This window comes from Megascapheus bottae, chromosome 32, assembly GCF_031878675.1.
Source record: "Megascapheus bottae isolate mThoBot1 chromosome 32, mThoBot2.hap1, whole genome shotgun sequence".
In the NCBI taxonomy this organism is placed as follows: domain Eukaryota; kingdom Metazoa; phylum Chordata; class Mammalia; order Rodentia; family Geomyidae; genus Megascapheus; species Megascapheus bottae.
The window spans coordinates 76870-94988 of NC_143540.1; the positions used below are offsets into that span (position 1 = coordinate 76870).

Consider the following 18119-nt stretch of genomic DNA (forward strand, 5'->3'; position numbering starts at 1 on the left):
GTAACAGTAAAAAAAAAAGTCACAGCATATGGACATGGTAATGCATGTCTAGAATCCCCGCTCTAAAGAGTCAGAGGCCAGCCTGTTCTAGCCATCTCAAGCAAATACACAAAAAAACACCCCAAACCCAAACAGTTCCATCATTGTCTATGACCATATGTGGGTACCTGTGCTTGCGGCAGCCCTGGGTACTGAGGGAGCTGGGGAGAGGGTCGAGCTTGTGCAGTGAACAGAGCAGCTGGGTCCCCGGGCTGGCCCTGGAAAACAGACAGGCACACTGTATAACAGCAGGGCCCAGCATGAGCCGTGTGGGTCTTTATCTCAACAGCACGACTTCCAAGCTACATCAAGCACTACCCCTTCTCCTCAGATCCTTGTTGGAGTTTAGAAGGCTGAGTGGAAGCACTGGCGGATGTCTCAGCAGAGGGGCTCATGGGCAGCCCAGACTCGCAGTGTCGCAGAGCTCCTTTAGGGCCAATGACATGTAAAACTTCCATGGCGTCTTAACAAAATTTCCTCACAGTGATGCAACACTGCCTACTTAGCCATGTGCTTGGGGAAAATCTGGTCCCTTGTATAAATTTTAATCATCAATTACAATATCTTTAATAAAAAAAATCTCGAGTTCTTAACAGCACATATGATTCTAACTGACTACATGTAAGAACATCAGTTCCCTAGTTCTATCTAATTAATATGTGGTTTTGGCCATAGGAATCCAAGGAGTCATTAAATCAACCAGATCTTTAAATATCACTGTTCAGGTCTACACTGCGGCTTCACGCAAGGTCCCTGGGACAGATGCCCATGAAATATGTTCTCAGAACAACAGACACTGAGGAACACATGGATGCAGCACTGGGAACCAACAGGTCCGCAAGTCAGCACGCTCCTCTTCATTCTTCCCTTGATTATCCAAGAAGTGGCTGGGGTGTTGCAGATAACTAGAACCCCCATAAGGCACAGATGAGTCACGAGTAACTCCTATTGGAAAGCATTAGTGGACATCATAGAGACTTGAGAGTTAAAGTTCTACATTAAAAATTATGAACTTGCAGGAAAAAGTATAATTTAGAAATAAGCAGGAGGAAAGAGGTTAACAATTAAAACATAGCTTTGACATTGTAGAACCACTCACATCCAAAGTGAGATAGTTGTTCCTGACATACTACTTCCGTTACAGCAGGAAGTAACTGAGGTATGCAACTGTCTCCAAGAGGATCACGGACACTGAGCTGGCTGGCATGCCCTCACTGGTTTGCAAATGTGTTGCCCTGACAAGAAATACCCTAAACTCTGCTGCCAGACTAAAGTACACTTCTGCTTGCTGGCTTACTTAGTTATTTTAGGTTTAAGAATGCCAAAAACGTATTATTTCAATTTTTTGTAAACAGACAATATCAGCAGGTAGAGTTTCGGCTGCATTAAACCAAGGGAAGATTACATAAATTTAGTGCCATTCAAACTGGACAGACTAGGACAGCAGGGAAAAAGTAAACTGGGTCACATGATCACTTCCGTTACTTTATGAACACAAATTATGCATTTCTTTTCCATTTATTTTTCCTCAGTTTCTGACACAATATCCAATGTATATAAAGTAAACAAGTATTGCGAGAACCTGAGATTTACCTGTCCGAGGGGAACGGAATTTATATTTCAGCCAAAATTAATTTATATAAAACTCCACCTAGTTTGGAGTGTGATATTTTGATTTTAAAACATGTACTTCATTTGGTGCTTAGCATCCATCATTAGCCTAGATTAAGATCTACAAAATTTTCTCCTTTTGCCTTCTTTTAATGACTGCAAAGTAATTTTATTTTTCCTTCTTTATTCTGTTTAACTGAAACAATCAGAGGTGACATTGGCTCCCCAAAGGCTGTTTTTTGATGGGATTTCTGTGTGTCACCAGGGCAGTATGACTTTGAGAACAGCAATGGGAGGGGGAGATCAGGACACCTGTGCTCCTGTCGGGGTGCCTTAGCTAATGACACAACTGCAGCCTATGCAAACTCCCACACACAGCTGCTCAATGTACATACCTTACACTTTAGCCATCACTCTACAAACAAAACAGGAATCCATTTTGCTTTTTAAAATCTTGTGAAGGGTCCCTGCTGTTTGGCATTAGTTCACAAGAATAACTCCTTGTTACTGTTAAAAAAAAGGGTCCAGGGCCCAAAAGATACTGATTCTGATTTAAAATTGTTACATATAGTACATTCAATATTTGCTAAACAATTATCAATGATACCCCATTCTTCTGGGGCTTGTTCTCAACAGGATGAGTACATGTAGAAATCCCTTTCTAGAAAGGGGCTTGTTAGATCTCCAGTGGGCAGCACACTAGGCCGTATTTCATAATCAGGAGTGTCCTAATCACTCAACTCGCTTGTAATAATTTCTTCAAATTCCTAATTAGCAGCTTTGCCATGGTGCTTAAGAGCTGCAAAGAGACAAGTTGTATCTGGAAAACCATGGTCAGATCTTGTCACTGTGTTTCTGAAAATGCTCATTTGCAGGACAGCAACAAAAGGCTGGGGTGAGAACCAGGGGGTAAAAGCTTTATGACTCATCTTTTTATTGACAATTCCTAGTTTGAAAATTACTTCCCAAGGCTAAACAACACAGTGTGGCAACTGAAGTTAGGCGAGTTATACCACACAAGTCTGTTTTGACTGCAGATAACAGATAATGAGAAAATCTGATAATTATAAGAAGTTTTGTTGCTTAGTCATACTTGGTAGGTTTATAAATACAACATGTCTGGGTATCATCAATCAGCACATTACCTGCTAGAATATCCTGGGTCATGTAAAATAAACACATCCCAAACCATAACACACCTTTACAACATGCTATATTAGCATGTCCATAAATGATGAACATGCAGATGGATTACGTATAGATTCACTAGACTCCTAATATTGGATGAGGCATTAACGACTAGTTGAGTCCATATTCATTGATTCCTGATATTGAAAGAACAAGGATGGTGAGAGGGGAGCAAAGATACACAGTCTACTAATTTGAATAATTATGGAAGCTGGTGAATTTTCCTTTTCCTGAAGTAACCACTAGAGAAACTGCCTGCAAAACAAGTAGTTAATAACCCATATATTTTCAAAGTCTGAAAATCCAATTGAGGTGATTTCCCCAAGGGAACAGACCATGCCACCCTCCAGACAGCAGTGCGGTAAGCTGACTTACAGTCACCTGAGTGCTGGTTCTACTCCAAGGCTCCCTGGGTTACGGGTGGGGTGGCCACCTGACACGGAACCCTCCAAGTGATTTCAAACAGAGTGTGCATTCCTAGCTAGCCCAGGCAAAGCAGTGGAGGTGGAGTCTTGTAACATGCATGTACAGACCTATGCTCAAAAAAAAACCTCTTCCAATAGAGATGATGTGCTTTGTGAAGAATCTGGAAGAGCAATGAGTGGGAGGCGATGAGAAGGGTGTGTTTCATAACCTTGCACTGTCCTATAAGTAAGCATGCCAGGCATTGCCCTACAAATGATGTACCTTACTACAGAGAGAGGCAAGGGCTCAGAGACGGGTCCAATGGTGGACTGAGATTCGGTAAACTAGCCTGTGCTCCCATAAGTGATCACTCTTTCCTACACCAAACATGTGTGTGGTGATGATCTGGACGTGATTAAAGATACAAATTCCATAGGGTTTAGAAATAAACTGCATTAAACTGATTATGGTCAATGCAATCGTGATTCTGTGTTAGTCTTGAACAGAAACCAAGTAACAGTGAAATGAAGGCTATAGCTAGCCTGCTTCTTATTTTGGTGTTCAAAGAATAATGCTATACAATTTACTTTTAAAACATAGGGGAGGAGAAAAAGAATGATAGCAGGGTGTCACCATTATGTTGTCAAAGTCTTCCAGAAAGGATACAGCAGAGCTACTCAAGTCCAAGGACAACAAGAAAATGGTTGAAAGTACAGATAAGGTATTGTAACTTAATGATGTAGATGGCCAAAATACATCTGAAATATTTCATTTGAAACAATGCTTTAGGGTGTCAAACCTAGGTCCTACAAATGTTTTCTTAATTCCTACGTCAAAGAACCTTAATACGGACTGGAAGATGGATGCAGACTAGAGTCAAATTCACAGCACAGAACACCCCATGTTAAGTGATGGCAAGAAGAAGCAGGGGTGCTACCAGACACAGGTACTTGTTTCACTCAGGGATGTCAACATCTCTGGGGGGGGGGTGGGGGGGGGAGAAATAGGACAAGATGCCTTCTTAGACCGGGTCCTGGGGAGAGCTTGGGCAATGAGTCACAGAAATAGATGGGAGAGTAAGTGAAGAAGTTAGTAGGTCGCACCGTGTGGGAGGGTACAATCAGATGGCTCCATACCTAGTAGGTGCAAGAGAACCAGAGCCCTGCTCTGGCCACACACATTCAACCACAACAGACTACAAATGAACATTGAAATGCCATCCATTTTCCTGCCATATCAGTAGGAAAAGTCAACCAAATGCTTTGCAAAACTTGCTACTTCTCAGTGAAATGAATCCCTTCCCTAAGGGGCAGCAGCACTTGAGTTTGAACTCAAGGCCCTACCCAGGTGCTACTATGAAAGCCAGGTCCTAGTCAATTTTATACCTGAAGTCACTCTAGTGACTAAAATGTTAAATTGTTCTGGGAGCATACTGAGTTGTATAGACAGACACAAAGCAAAAGGTTCTCAGAAACCATGAGTATCTACTCTTATAGGCTTAGGTTCATCATCCACTACATTTATGCACTGCTCCAACAGCTTTCCTCCGATTAATGGTTCCATTTCTCTGCCCTTCCATTCCAATCTTCTTTCTGCTCTCATGGAAATTCTCTAGAGCATTACATTTACCCAATCATATTTTCAGCTCAGAGATTAGTAGCTTCCTCATCGTTCAGATAAACAGAGAAATACCACATATCAAGTAATAATAAGCAAAGTACTTTCTTCCCAGGCCAAGTTTTCCACCCCATCCTTGAGATATATCTAAATTACACTCTCTGAGTTAATGGATTGAAAATTTGTTATGAAAATTCAAGATGTTTCAAAATCATTCCTTTTCCCACCTCTAACGAAGACGATGATAATTTGGAAAACGCTCAAATCACACAATCTGGAACATTCACAATGAAACCATGTTAACAAACTAAAATGACGATAGGCATGAGTAGCTCACGCCTGTAATTCTAGCTGACGATCTGAGCATCAGGGTCAAAAGGGCAAACCTGAATAGTATAGTGGTTAAAGATGTCTAACATTCACAGGATATCAAAAATGCAAAATGAAATGCTGAAATGGTCAGCAGGAAAAATGAGGTCCTGCAATGTCAAGGATTGGTTGAGACAAGAAGGAAGGGAAATGCTCACCTGGTGTTACAGGGAGTCACTGCCACTCTGAAACTGACAGCATTAGCACTGTCAGGTATAGATCTTAAAGCTTTTCTTCATGTGCAGAGGAAATAGAGAACAATACTTATGGGAATTTTCATTAAGAGAAAGAAAAAAACTGGAAATAACTTAAATGACATCAGCATAAGAGTGGGCAAATTAAACATTCACAATGGAACAAACGAACAAACTGTAACACAGACCCTAAGTCAAAATAAATAAAATCAAAGCAATAAAAAATGCATGTGATGCCTTTACATAAAGGTTTTTTTTTTCTTTTTTGGCCCAGTCCTGGGGCTTTAGCTCAGGGCCTGAGCACTGTCCTTGGGCTTTCTCAAGGCTAGAGCTCCACCAGTTGAACCTCAGCCCCACTTAAAGCTTTTTCTGTGTATGCTGTACTGAGGAATCGAACCCAGGGCAAGCACTCTACCACTAGGCCACACTCCTGGCCCCACATTAAAGTTTTGACTCTGCAAAGTAAGACTACTGGTACAATAGGCTAAAAATATGTAGTGAAAGTATACAAATATTCATAAGAAAGACATGCCAATGTATGGCAGTGACTCCTTTCTAGTACGGGAAAAAATGAGAGGGGCTCCAAGATCCTCTTTCCTATCTGTATTTCTTTTCCTAAATGATTTAGAGTAAATATGTCAGAACATTATCCTAGAATAAAGCTAAGCAGGTTAAGTACATTAGCAGTACTATTGTCAGTAGTCTTGAAGCACATCACTAAAGATAGAGTTATAGAGATGAGATGAAGGAAGAAGAGGGAAAGAAAGAAAGGAAACTCATCTATTCCAAAGTGGTACCATACCTCCCAAGGGCATGAGATCAACCACGAACCATCTAGGTGGCTGGCCAACTTCAGAGAACCTCATCAACCCACAGGCCCAGTTTGCATGAATTCACAGGTTCACTTTTGCCAAGCCACTCCGGAAGGCTCTGACTCACATCCCCTTCCTTCCTTAGATTACCTAATTCCTTTATTAACAATGTCTTGAGGTATTTTTAAGAAAAGGTAAGGCTTTCCAGAAACTGACTAGACTCCTGTACAGTCTGAAGAACCATCTCAGGTCTCATATCCCAGCCCACATTAGATGCTTTCTCTCCACTGCAGGGGAGAAGGCTGGGGGGGGGGGGGTGTTGGCTATTGTTATCTAAATAATGAATGTGCATTTCAGAAATGCTAGTGAATATAAAATGTATTAGCAACTAGAAAGAAAGTTATCATCTCACCTCACTCATTTTACTTATATAGGTTCTGTTTACTTGTACAGACATATAAGTTTCTGAGCCTACACTAAGTATTATACAACTTTCAGGGATTTTTTTAATTGTATTCACTGTCTAAAAAGAAAACTAGACTGTAGAGCATAAAACAAATAATAATCACATATATCCACATATTGGCTGCAATTTGCTATAGGCCTTACTAAATGTGTGTTTAAAAAAAAACTGAGTTAAGGGAAAACAATGAAGGAAAACAACAAAACAAAACAAAAACAAACAAACATCCAAGTTTCAGAGAAACAATCTCAACGTCTCAATGAAAAACTAACACAGGCTGGGAGTGGGGGGAGGGAAAGTGGGAGAAAAACATGGGAAGGGTATCACTGTTCAGGAAGTAATGTATCCACTACCTGACAAATGTAATTGTAACCCTCTACACATCACCCCGACAATAAAGTACAACTAAAAAAAAAAAAAAAAAAACTAACACAGGCAAATAGAGATAAGGAGACTATACAACCTGCGGAGGAACTACCATGCAGAACGAAAGCTGGCGGGGTCATTTCAAAGCCTGTTTTTAACTATGGGAAAGCTTTAGTGTTTCTTTTACACATAATTTTGATCAATCTAAGGAATGTTGATTTTGCTGAAATCTGACAGTCAAATGCTCAGGGAAAAGTCTAAGAGCGATATCCCCCCCACGGGCATAACAGGGTACACAAGCAGGAAAAGCAGCACACCTGTTCCCAACTCACGGCCAGTTCTGAGAGGCCATGAAATGCAGAGGGTGCTGCAGCTGGGTCTGGACAAACCTGTTGGAAAGGTCGAGTGTGGGCCTGCCTGAGAAGTCGGTGCTGCTGCTGCTGCTGCTGCAGAAGCTTCATCTGTATGAACTGCTGCTGGGAAGTGAGCGCGTGGAGGGTGGGAGGCTGCGCGGTGGCGCCAGAGCGCCGCTGGAGCATGTGGGACAGGGCTTGTTTGGTGCTGGCTGGGACGAAGGAGCCTGCAGGGTCCAACCTGGAGCCACCTACACAGCACAAGAGGGGAAAGGCCTCCTAAGCGTGTGAACACAGCCAGTCATCCTCACTTCATCAGCACACAGGAACTTCATCTTCTGCAGCACGAGGACCATGGGAAACCACTGCTCTAACAGCTGCAACCTCGATGACCTGTTACTCCAAAGACAGGGAGGTGACACAGGAAGGAGGGAGATACTGCACACAACACAACCTCACAAATGCCCCACTTCAGGGGAGAAAATGAGTCGTCGCCATAACTCAGCAGTTATATGAACGTTAAATCACACAAGGCTGCGGGAGCATATTAGTGGCATAAAGCATTGCTTTCATGGTGCATTTTTGACAGGAATCCTAAGCCAGAGCCATAGACAGAAGCTCTCTTGTGACTTTAAACAAATCTGAAGCACATTATTTAGGCTTTATTCCTAGGGCGTAATAAAATCTATGTCTTGTCGTAGTAAAGCGTGAAAGTACTTATACCTGAATTTCTAGAAACTTCCAAGATCACTTAAACAACAAACAGTGATTATACTGTTGTTTAAGAAAACAAAGAAATCCTTAGCATCTCTGCCTTCATGGGTTAGAAAGTATTTTTTTCAGTGGTGCTGTGGCTAAAGTGGTAGAGCGTTAGCCTTGAGCAAAAAAAGCTCAGAGACAAAACCCAGCCTGAGTTCAAGTCCCATGACTGAAAAAAGAAGTGTTTTTTTTTTAACCAATTGCTGGTGTTACTGTATATACCAACTCTTCCCACAGTCCATACTGATATATAGAGTGAGAAAAACTCCACACAAATACCTCTCATACATCTTTACCCTTTTAAAAAGAGAAGTTCATATACAACCACTCTGGAAAGCAGTTTGGAGGTTCCCTACAGGTCCCTAGCCATACCACTCCTAGGCATCTACCCTGAGCCACATGACCCAGGATATGATAAAGGCACCTGCACAGTCATGTTCACTGCCACACTCTTCACAACAGCCAGGAGATGGAAACAACCCAGATGAATGGATATCAAAAATGGGGTACCTACATACAATGGAGTTCTACCTAGCCACCAGACAAGATAAAATAATGGCATTCGCTGGGAAGTGGATGAAACTAGAGCAAATCATGTTGAGTGAGATAAACCAAGACACAAAAGGTGGATGGTCTCCCTGATATGTGGGTATTAGACCAAAACAGTACAAGGGTGATGACAGAACAGGGATAATGAGAGAAAAAGAGGGAACAACCAAATCCCTAGCTGACCAGCTGACCTGGAAGAAATGGTTGCACTGCCAGTGTTCAAAGAGTTAAACCTTTCATTCTATGTAAGTATAAAGATTTTTGTATATTCCAACAGTTATAAATTTTGTAGACTAGAACAATGCTTTCTAGTATAAAAATAAGTGATTGTGTTAATTGCTGAGAATAACTAAGTCACAGCAATGTAAAATATATGTAACCACTTAATCGACAACAATAAAAGAGCAGTTCACATGATAGACAGCTGATGGCCTGGCACCCTACATTCCTTCAGACTCAGCACCACTTTCAGCACGAGAGACACAGAGTCATCCAGCAGTCTCCACAGATGGTGTGAAAGGCCATGGAGAACTACCTGAGTGACACGTGCGGGGAGGCTTCAGAGGAGCTGGGCTACACCATTAGATCTGCACTCCTGCCTTCCACTCACAGCAAAGAGCTTTTGAAACATACTATACCTTGGAGCCCAATTTCCTTTATAGTGCTTCTATAATCTTGTACCTCTGAGCCAACCAAACGCATACAACGTTATAAAAATCTTTCTGTATTGCCCAGGGTAGGCTCAAGCAGTCTTCCTGCCTCAGGTTCCTGCACCTGGCTACACCTTATTTCAGAAGAGAAAAAACATCTGTTGAATGGAGGGAAGTGCTGAAATATCAGCTGAGCACTCCTAGTCTTGGGTTTTGTGAGCAGGTTAAAAGCAAAGAGACCCTCCACCCCTGTCTCATTTAGCGGTGACCTGGCCGCCCTGTTTCCTACCTTGAGTAAGAGAGGGGCTGTGAAGGAAAAGCCCAGGCTGTGGGGCCTGGTCCACAAGGTTGTAGCCCCACGCGGTGGGCTGTGTGCGGTGCACCACTTGGGAGGAAACGGGCGGGTAACTGGGCGGTACGCGGTACACGCTGCTCTGCGGACACTCCTTCAACAGAAGAGTAGGAAGAACGTGTGAATCAACCTATCTCCACACCGATGAATATAAATTCCTCCTCCTGGCTCTTTCAGATACTTCCTATGCCAGTGTAAAGGGGACGAAAGGAAGCAGATACATGAGTCAGACCTTTTCCTTGACTTGGGTGCTTGGCTGGTGGGGTGTAGCTCAATAGTAGAACATTTGCCTGGCATGCACAAAGCCCAGGGTTTGGTCCCCAACATGGCCACGAAAACCAAATCAAACCAAACCAAAAAGAAACCATTTATGGTGCAGTGGCCAGAGATGAAAAATACCTTCTGTCGGTTCTTTAAAAAATTAAAAACGTACTCAGAATCCCAATACAAACCAAGACTAACTGTAAGAACACCTTCACTGCTAAGGTTCTTGATGATTATCTTGGAAGGCCTCCCTGGTGCCTTGAGCTCGGATGACAATTACCCCAGAAAGGCCCACCAGGCTTCGGGACTGTTTTCTGCCTAGCAGGCATCTTCCTGGAGCCTCTCCACTGCACTCCACACAGGTGGCCCCTTCCTACCCCTGTGCTGCTACTGCTGGCTGGCGAGCAGATGCAGCATCTCTAAGGGAGAGAGAAGCATGTCAGGATTCCCTCGTGTCTTGACTCCATGCAGCCAAAGGCAGAATCCTAGCTCCCTGCAGTTTTACACAGGGATGTTCCATTGGGAGAAGGTGTGGAAAGTAAGCTGAATCCAGAGCTTCTGGCATCTGAGATGAACAGAAGTCAATTCATATGGGCTTCTGTGAGGTCAAAACTCCTGGCATCTGAGAAGAACAGAACCTATTTGTGTGGACTAGCAAGCTGGGGTATCCTGAATTTGGAGGTGGCTCAGTTAGGACCACCAGGAAGAACCTTTCAGTATGGAAGGACTCCAAGAGGAGAATGAAGGGGCAGGGCAATGTAATCAAGGGGCATCTAAAAGGGAGCACCACGTATCATCGAGGAACCGCGGTGTCTCACCCTCTCTTCAAATTCTCAAGTGTTTTTCAGTGGAAAGAAATCTTAAGCACCAGACCTTATGTTCCAAAAATCATGTATAAGGCCAGGAGTTGGGCCTAGTGGTAGAGTGTTTGCCTAGCATGCACGAAGACCCGCGTTCGATTCCTTGGCACCACATACATAGAAAAAAGCCGGAAGTGGTGCTGAGGCTCAAGTGGTAGAGCTCTAGCCTTGAGAAAGTCCAAGGACAGTGCTCAGGCCCTGAGCTCAAGCCCAGGACTGGCAAAAAAAAAATCATGTATAAATTATAATCTAATAGATTTCTGGGGGGTTGGGGAAATTTCAGCAGTTTGAACTTAAGGCCTTGCACCTGTTATGCAGGTGAACTACAACTCAAGCCACACCACACAGGCCTACATGCTGCAGTTTACTCTTCATGCAGGGTCTAGGATTGGTATCTGACTAGGGTCTTCCTACCGCTGCCTCTCAAGTAGCTGGGACTACAGGTACACATGATTTCTGCTGCTTGAAAGAAAACACTGGTAAGGAATATGAGGAAGAAAGCAAGAAATTTAGCATTTAATATGAGGTCTGTTTATTTCTCTTAAATTCTGATAGGGAAAAAAAGCAGAAGTGCAAGATGATGGAAAAATAAGGAATCCCTGGAATACTATATTGGATACCATATGTAAACTAACATGAGAAAAAGAAAAGAGTTTTATTATATCAATATATTGCAAATGTCAACTAACCAAAGTAAGATTATGAGTATAGAGTTTGATATTTCAAAATATTAAAGTTTCAAACCTGGGAAATGATGAGGCACTGAAATTTAACTTGATATTGTCTACAAAAGAAGCAGTTCTTGGGGAGAAATCCAACTCTTTCTGTCTGCCATGCTGTGCACAATGGAGCTAAAGGCTTTTAGGGTTCAGGGACACATGGCCAGTCCTAAATCTCATCCTAGCTGCTAATGAGCCAAGGGTCCCCTACTCACATCCGCTTTCCAGCTTGATTTGGTCTTGCGCTTCCTTCCCTTAGTCTTCTTCTCTTCATCAGCTGCATTTTTCACCTGATCTGACAACTCAGCTGATTTCCTTTCTGGCTCCTGAGAGACTGGTGATGCGGGGTCTTCCTCTTCCTCCTCGGGAGGCAGGGGGAGGGGCTCGAGGTAGTAGCTTCGGGGCTTGGGTGTGGGGTGTGTGTGGTACAGAAGGAGGTGATGCTGCTCCTCGTACTTGATCACCTTCCGGTCTACGCGGACAGTGCCAAACCAGGCCCAGGAGAGAGGAGCTGGGTTCTTCTGGCCCTCAAACAAGTCCCACGGGGACACCTTCTGCTTGGTTGAGACCTGGAGGCCCTGTGGTGAGGATGGTGGCTGTCAGAATATGTTTGGATCTTGCCCTGACTCACAAGCAGCCGCTCAAGGGGTGAACTCAGAACCCAGCACGTGGCATGCCAGACTGTTCAGCGAGGTCACTCACAAGAAGGCAGTGCCTACGATCCAGACTTATACACCCAGTTCTATAGTTCTGAAGTTGATTAAAATCCATTTTTCCTTTAGTTTATCTTTTCAAAGAAGAATCTTTTTAAGTACAGGATACTGAAAAGCTAGTCTTACTAATATGAATTATAACCAGTAATCTATTTGTTTATTTAAGTTTAAGACAGTACAAAAGAGCTAAAATACACTTAGCCTCTAACTGGATTCATATTAAGTTCAATCCAAATCTACATGGTCTTGATTCAACATACTTCATGATTTTTAAGAACTTCATGTCAGGGCTGGGCCTTGAACCCAGGGCCTGGGTACTGTCCCTGCACTCTTGTGCTCGAGGCTAGTTAGTGTTCTACCACTTAGCCACAGCTCCACTTCTGGCAGCTTACTGACTGGCAGTCTCATGGACTTTTCTGTCCTGGCTTGGCTGGCTTTCAACTATAATCCTCAGACCTCAGCCCACTGAGTAGTAGCGAGGATTACAGGGCACGTCCTGTGCCTAATCATAAGACAAATTCTGAATAAAACAATATTATTATGATGGACTTAAATTACAGAGACAATTATAGAAGTCTTTCAAGTCCACTCTGTCTATATGAACTCCAGAAGAACATAATTCTGTCTCTGAATTCTGTTAAAAAACAAATTTAACATTATTTGTTAATGTCTCTTAGAACTTTTCCTACTATGCTAATTCGAATATATTTCTCCCTCAAAAGAACCATTCACTCAGTCCATAAGATGAGAACACATCCTGCTTTTAATTACACTTACTCTGTCACTAATGGTTTCTTCTAAAACCAATATTCAATTAGTTTCTCTATGTGCCTTGAAATGAAAAGTCACTTTCTGGGTATGATGACCACATAACCACCAAATGGATTCTACAAGCCCCACTGCCAGAGAGCCAAAACAACTGGAGCCACCCTAGCTTTCTGTATAACCACACTGGAGCTGAGCACATAGGCTGTTCTGAATTATGTCATCATTTCACTTCCTCTGCAAGTCACAGTCTTTTACATGTTTAGATAAACTCTTTCCTCCATATGCATCATACACATCCTCTTCTCAGGCACCTCTTGATTCTTCAATTCCCCCCGCCCCCATGTCAACTATTCTGACTGCAACCCCTAACCCTCTTTTCGGAACTCAACCACTCCTTTTCAGCATCCCCGACAGGCTCGACCATGACATACAAACCTTGTTGCACTGCAGTTTACTTCCTCTTGCAAGTAGGGTGTTAGGAGCTCTGTCTTTTACTTCTGCGACAGCATAATACCTACAATTGCCTAATGTTCCTTCAAAAACCATCTATTTTCGTTCTATTTTACAGAACTTTCTTTAAAACAAATATCCTGAACTACACAGGAAGATTGTATCTCAACATGCAAAAACATATGAGTACCGTAACATTTAAAGTAATTTTTACTTGAAGTAGCACGTGAAGCTATTTACCAATAAAATTTTCTTACATAAAGATACAATACTTCCAATTATGAAAAATCAGAACTGGTCTTTGTTTTTGTTTTCTTAAACTTTAGTTTCTCCTTGGTAGACTTCTGAAATTTATTTAGATTTAGGTCAAGATTTTATATGAGCAACTTGAAAAATATTATAGTGCCATGACTACTGTACTTAGATGACAAAATAGCCCTCCCTCCCCCCCTTTTTTTGTCAGTCCCGGGGCTTGAACTCAGGGCCTGGGCACTGTCCTGGAGCTTCTTTTGCTCCATGTTAACAATTTACCACTAGAGCCATAGCATCACTTCTAGCTTTTTCTGTATATGTGGTACTGAGGAATTGAACTCAGGCTTCATTTATGCAAGTCAAGCACTTAACTACTAAGCCATTTTCCCAGCCTCCCCTAAAAATTTTGAGAAACTATAAAGTTGACATGTGTTATGTACTTTCTAGGAAGATTTAAAAATTACTTAATTTCTGCAAATAGAGGTATTTATATATGAAACAAACATTTACTCTTGCCTGTTTTTTATCTATAGAGTCAAATCCAGCAATTTTGTTTCCTTTTGTGTCAATCAAAGAACCCATTGGCTCACAAGTGATGACATCGTACGTTTGTTTTGGCAAAGGTAGCAACTGTTGAACTTTATCAATGCTTTCTGACCGCTTGTCTCCAAGCTCTTTCTATAAAAACAGAGAAAGAAAAGGGGAGAGAGATTGGGAAGGGGAAGGGGGAGGGAAAAGGAGAGAGAAATAAAATGGCAACTCATAAATTGCAGTTATGGCAAAAGCTAACGAGAAGGAAGTTCCTTTGTGAAACAGTTCCTTCTTCATAACCAGCATGTTCTCTAACCCTGAAATATGCTATGGAACAGCTCCAAAGCAGTGCCATGTTTCATTTCTTCTATTCAAGTAGAAAGCAGAAGGCATACAAAGGCAGTCTTGTTGCACAACATCACAATGCTGAAATGACAAACATTCATGCTAGCATTTACAAGCGGAAGGCAAGAGCTGCAGCAGAGAACACGCTCTCGTACCCAGGGTCAGACCACAAGGTAACCAGCAATTATTTCATTGACAAAGTCATCAGATATGCTTCTTTCCTTCCTTGCATTGTTTCCTTAGTTTCTTTCAAGGGCAGTTAGTCCAATGCATTAGATTTTCAAATATTAGTAGATGCTAATTTGTAACTAAATGAGCAAGTCCAAGCATGGATTTGTCCTAAACCTTATTTTGGCATTTTGGTTAAGTTTTGGTAATGAGTTTCTAATATAACTTAAAAATTAAAAATGCTCTGTGAAGATAATTTTTTTAAAGAATCTATAGACTCGTGTAACATGCTTATAACTTTGAGGCCTGGCAAGCTGAGGTAAACCATAAATAGCAATCATGTTGTTTTAAGTTAAATGTGAAAGTATTGAAATTATTAAGTAGTAACCTAAGAGAAAATGCATTAGACAAGAAACCCACGACCAACTTGAATTTTCACTAGATCTTTACTGACCACAACTTACTTTCAGTTTCTTGACTAGGTTCGTGTAGGCTCGTTTATTCTCTTCAGATCCCCCTGGGGCTGCACTGGAGAGGTCAGAGGCTAATGTCCCATTGATTAGGACACCCAGCATGTCAAGAACTGTGGTGAATAACTCACTAAGAGGCAAAACAAAACAAACAAAAGCTTTAGTTCTAGAAGAAATGAAACTATACTTTGCCAGCTGAGCTTTTCTAGGAAAGGCATGGAATTTTTAGTGGCATTTGAGATGTGGCAGAATTTGTTCTCAGGGCATCAAAGCTCACCCCATGCACACATCAGCAAGACAGCTTGAGTGAGAACCTACTTGTTGGTCTGCATGTCCACGGTTCCTGAGGTGATGGTCTGGAGGAGGAGGAGGGCCCAGTCGGCAGTCCACTGAGCACTTCTCTGCACCGTGTCAAACATTCCTCCTACCTATCACACAAAAGCACAGCACAGAGTCTGCATTCTGTACAGAGAAAAGGCTACAAGTACCCCTCGGACCCACACATTCTGATTGGTTACAAAAGGTTTTTCTACTTTGCTTAGTATGAATTAGTCTGTGGTTTTTTTCTCACTTAGCTATGAATTTATCACTATTTTGTTTTGCTTTAGCATTTGTTTAGTAAAAAACAGAATGAAGAGCAATAATTATTGTGGATACTTAAAATATTACATTTCTTTATCCTTCATAATGTTCAATTTATAATGTAACTGCAATTAAATTAAATCTGATCAGTGTCAGCAAAACTATGTGATCCAATCATCTGCAACTTCATGTCGCTCAACTGGCGTTTAAGTTTGTGGTGATAATACGTTTGAAAATAGTCATTAACACAGAAGCAGTACTTCTTAACTCAATGGTGCTTTATCCCACAGGCCTGCCAGTTCCTGGGTGTGGGGCTTAGATAAAAAGTAAAGGTCAAGACATTGGACTAGATACCACCAAGGGCAGCTATTTGGAAAAGAACAAGTCAAAGGAATGTACAATGTTTGAGAAATTAATGATTCCGACTAAACAGCCCTGTGACACTGGTGTGTGATCAATGTGATAGAAAGTCAGTCACAATTTTGAGTTAAAGGATTGTATCGCTTCTAAACACATCTAGTAAAAACTAGCATATCTCAAGGCAGCAGTTTTTCTAGAACACCTCTAAGCACAATCTAAGAGAAGGAGATTTTTCTTAGAAAGAGAAGACAAGTAGTGTGCAAAACTTTTGCTACGATCTAGACCTTTACTGGACAGGAACCCGGAAGCATGATGGCGAGGGGCAGAGCTGCAGAGGTCTGCCAGGCTGACCACCCACAGCTGTCACACAGAAAAGGAGTACGGAATGAGAAATGCATAAGCATCCCTTACCAAGTTTAAGCGGAGCTGCAATGCTTCATGCATCATCTGCCGTGCTTTTATGTCAGCCTGGAATCGCTCTTCCCTCCAGTTACTTAAAATCTAAAATCAGAAAAGAGAAGAAAGGAAAAAAACAAAAACCCTTTCCTCTGAAAACTGTTTTTTTTCTTGCAAAAAGTTAAACTGAACTGACAGCAAAAAAAAAACAATTTTTTAGCTTTAACAAACTTCAAAGGAAGTTGAATTCTAGTTTTCCTCCCCTTTCACATGCAGACAGAGACCTGACTTATTCCACAGTCCCCTGGTTGTCCAGGTGAAAGAAGAGAATCTGTTGCTATAAACTGTATCATTATGGCCTGGGAAAATGCCTTAGTAGGCCATTAGCAATTAACAAAGAAAAGTTAAATAGTCTATTTAACTGGTCTATAAAGGCAACTACAGGAGACAGGCTGCATTTCTGAGGGCATGCTATGAATGTTCATGATTACATTGATGTTTCACTGGAGAAGAGAACTCGCTAACAACTGGACACTTCTCCCTTGGTAAAGACCAGGTATACTGTTTTAGAAATCCTGTCACCTTAGACCTCAGCTGAGCAGCATTATCAATGCACAGGGTATTGTCTTTTCGTTTCCTCACTGGCTAGAACAGGGCTGGGGAAGAGAAAGTTTACTGGGGAAAGACAAGCCACAAGTGGACTACACCCAAAGTCAGAAGGCAGACATGAGTCGGTAAACAAAAGCCCAAAAACAACGAGAACTCTGTCATGCTCTAAAAATAGCTGCTCAAAAGAACCATCTAAAAATGAGTCACCGAACACTTCAATCATTAGAGAAGGCAGTGGAGTAGGGTTTGCACTTGCATGTTCTAGGAAGATTTCTAGCCCTTTCTGCTTTAGATGTTTTCCAGATAAGTCTTACACTTTTGTCTGTGACTGTGACTAGAATCCTCTACATATGCCTCTCCTGTGTAGTTGAGATTGCAGGCGTGACACTGCACCCAGTGAGAAGTCACATTTTAACAGATGACCTGTTAGTGCAAATGGTGAGAAGCTGGACTTTCCAAACCTCCTATGGGAAAGACACAGGCATCTCCCAAGGCTGAACACATACAGGCCCACAGGGAGGCTCTGCAGTAGTGGTGGGACAGATGAAAGTAAATGCAGTGCAACATGGGTACAAGGCAGGGTCTTGAACAAGAATGAGAGGGCAGAGAACGAGAATGAGCATGGACTTACTAAGAAAGTAACATCTAAACAGACAACAAAAAAGCAGGCCAGGTGAAGACCTGACAAAAACCTCTTCCAGCCAGCAGCTAGGTTTCATGGATGGAGCTTCTAGCCATGGGACAGTCATGGAGTCTACAGGCTGTCAGTGGTGACCGTAGAGGAGGGTTGCACTGGCTCTGTATCAAGGAGGACTCATACAACCAAGCCATCTACTTCACTTGACTCACACTCTAAACTTTCTAAGTGAAGCATTCAATTTCTATGTGGTCCATAAGCAGACATT

The 18119-nt window shown here is 42.1% G+C and overlaps 1 protein-coding gene across 1 annotated transcript in view; it reads right to left on the minus strand.

Moving 5' to 3' along the window:
- Positions 1–18119, minus strand: part of Med12l (mediator complex subunit 12L) — a 177513-nt gene that overhangs the window by 9835 nt on the left and 149559 nt on the right. Inside the window, exons 32-39 of the mRNA XM_090323139.1 lie at positions 16621–16710; positions 15586–15695; positions 15262–15397; positions 14270–14431; positions 11786–12148; positions 9665–9821; positions 7454–7668; positions 168–257 (exon numbers count right to left, since the gene is read on the minus strand). Coding sequence (XP_090179265.1) covers positions 168–257; positions 7454–7668; positions 9665–9821; positions 11786–12148; positions 14270–14431; positions 15262–15397; positions 15586–15695; positions 16621–16710 — 1323 coding nt within the window. The remainder of the gene's footprint in view (positions 1–167; positions 258–7453; positions 7669–9664; positions 9822–11785; positions 12149–14269; positions 14432–15261; positions 15398–15585; positions 15696–16620; positions 16711–18119) is intronic.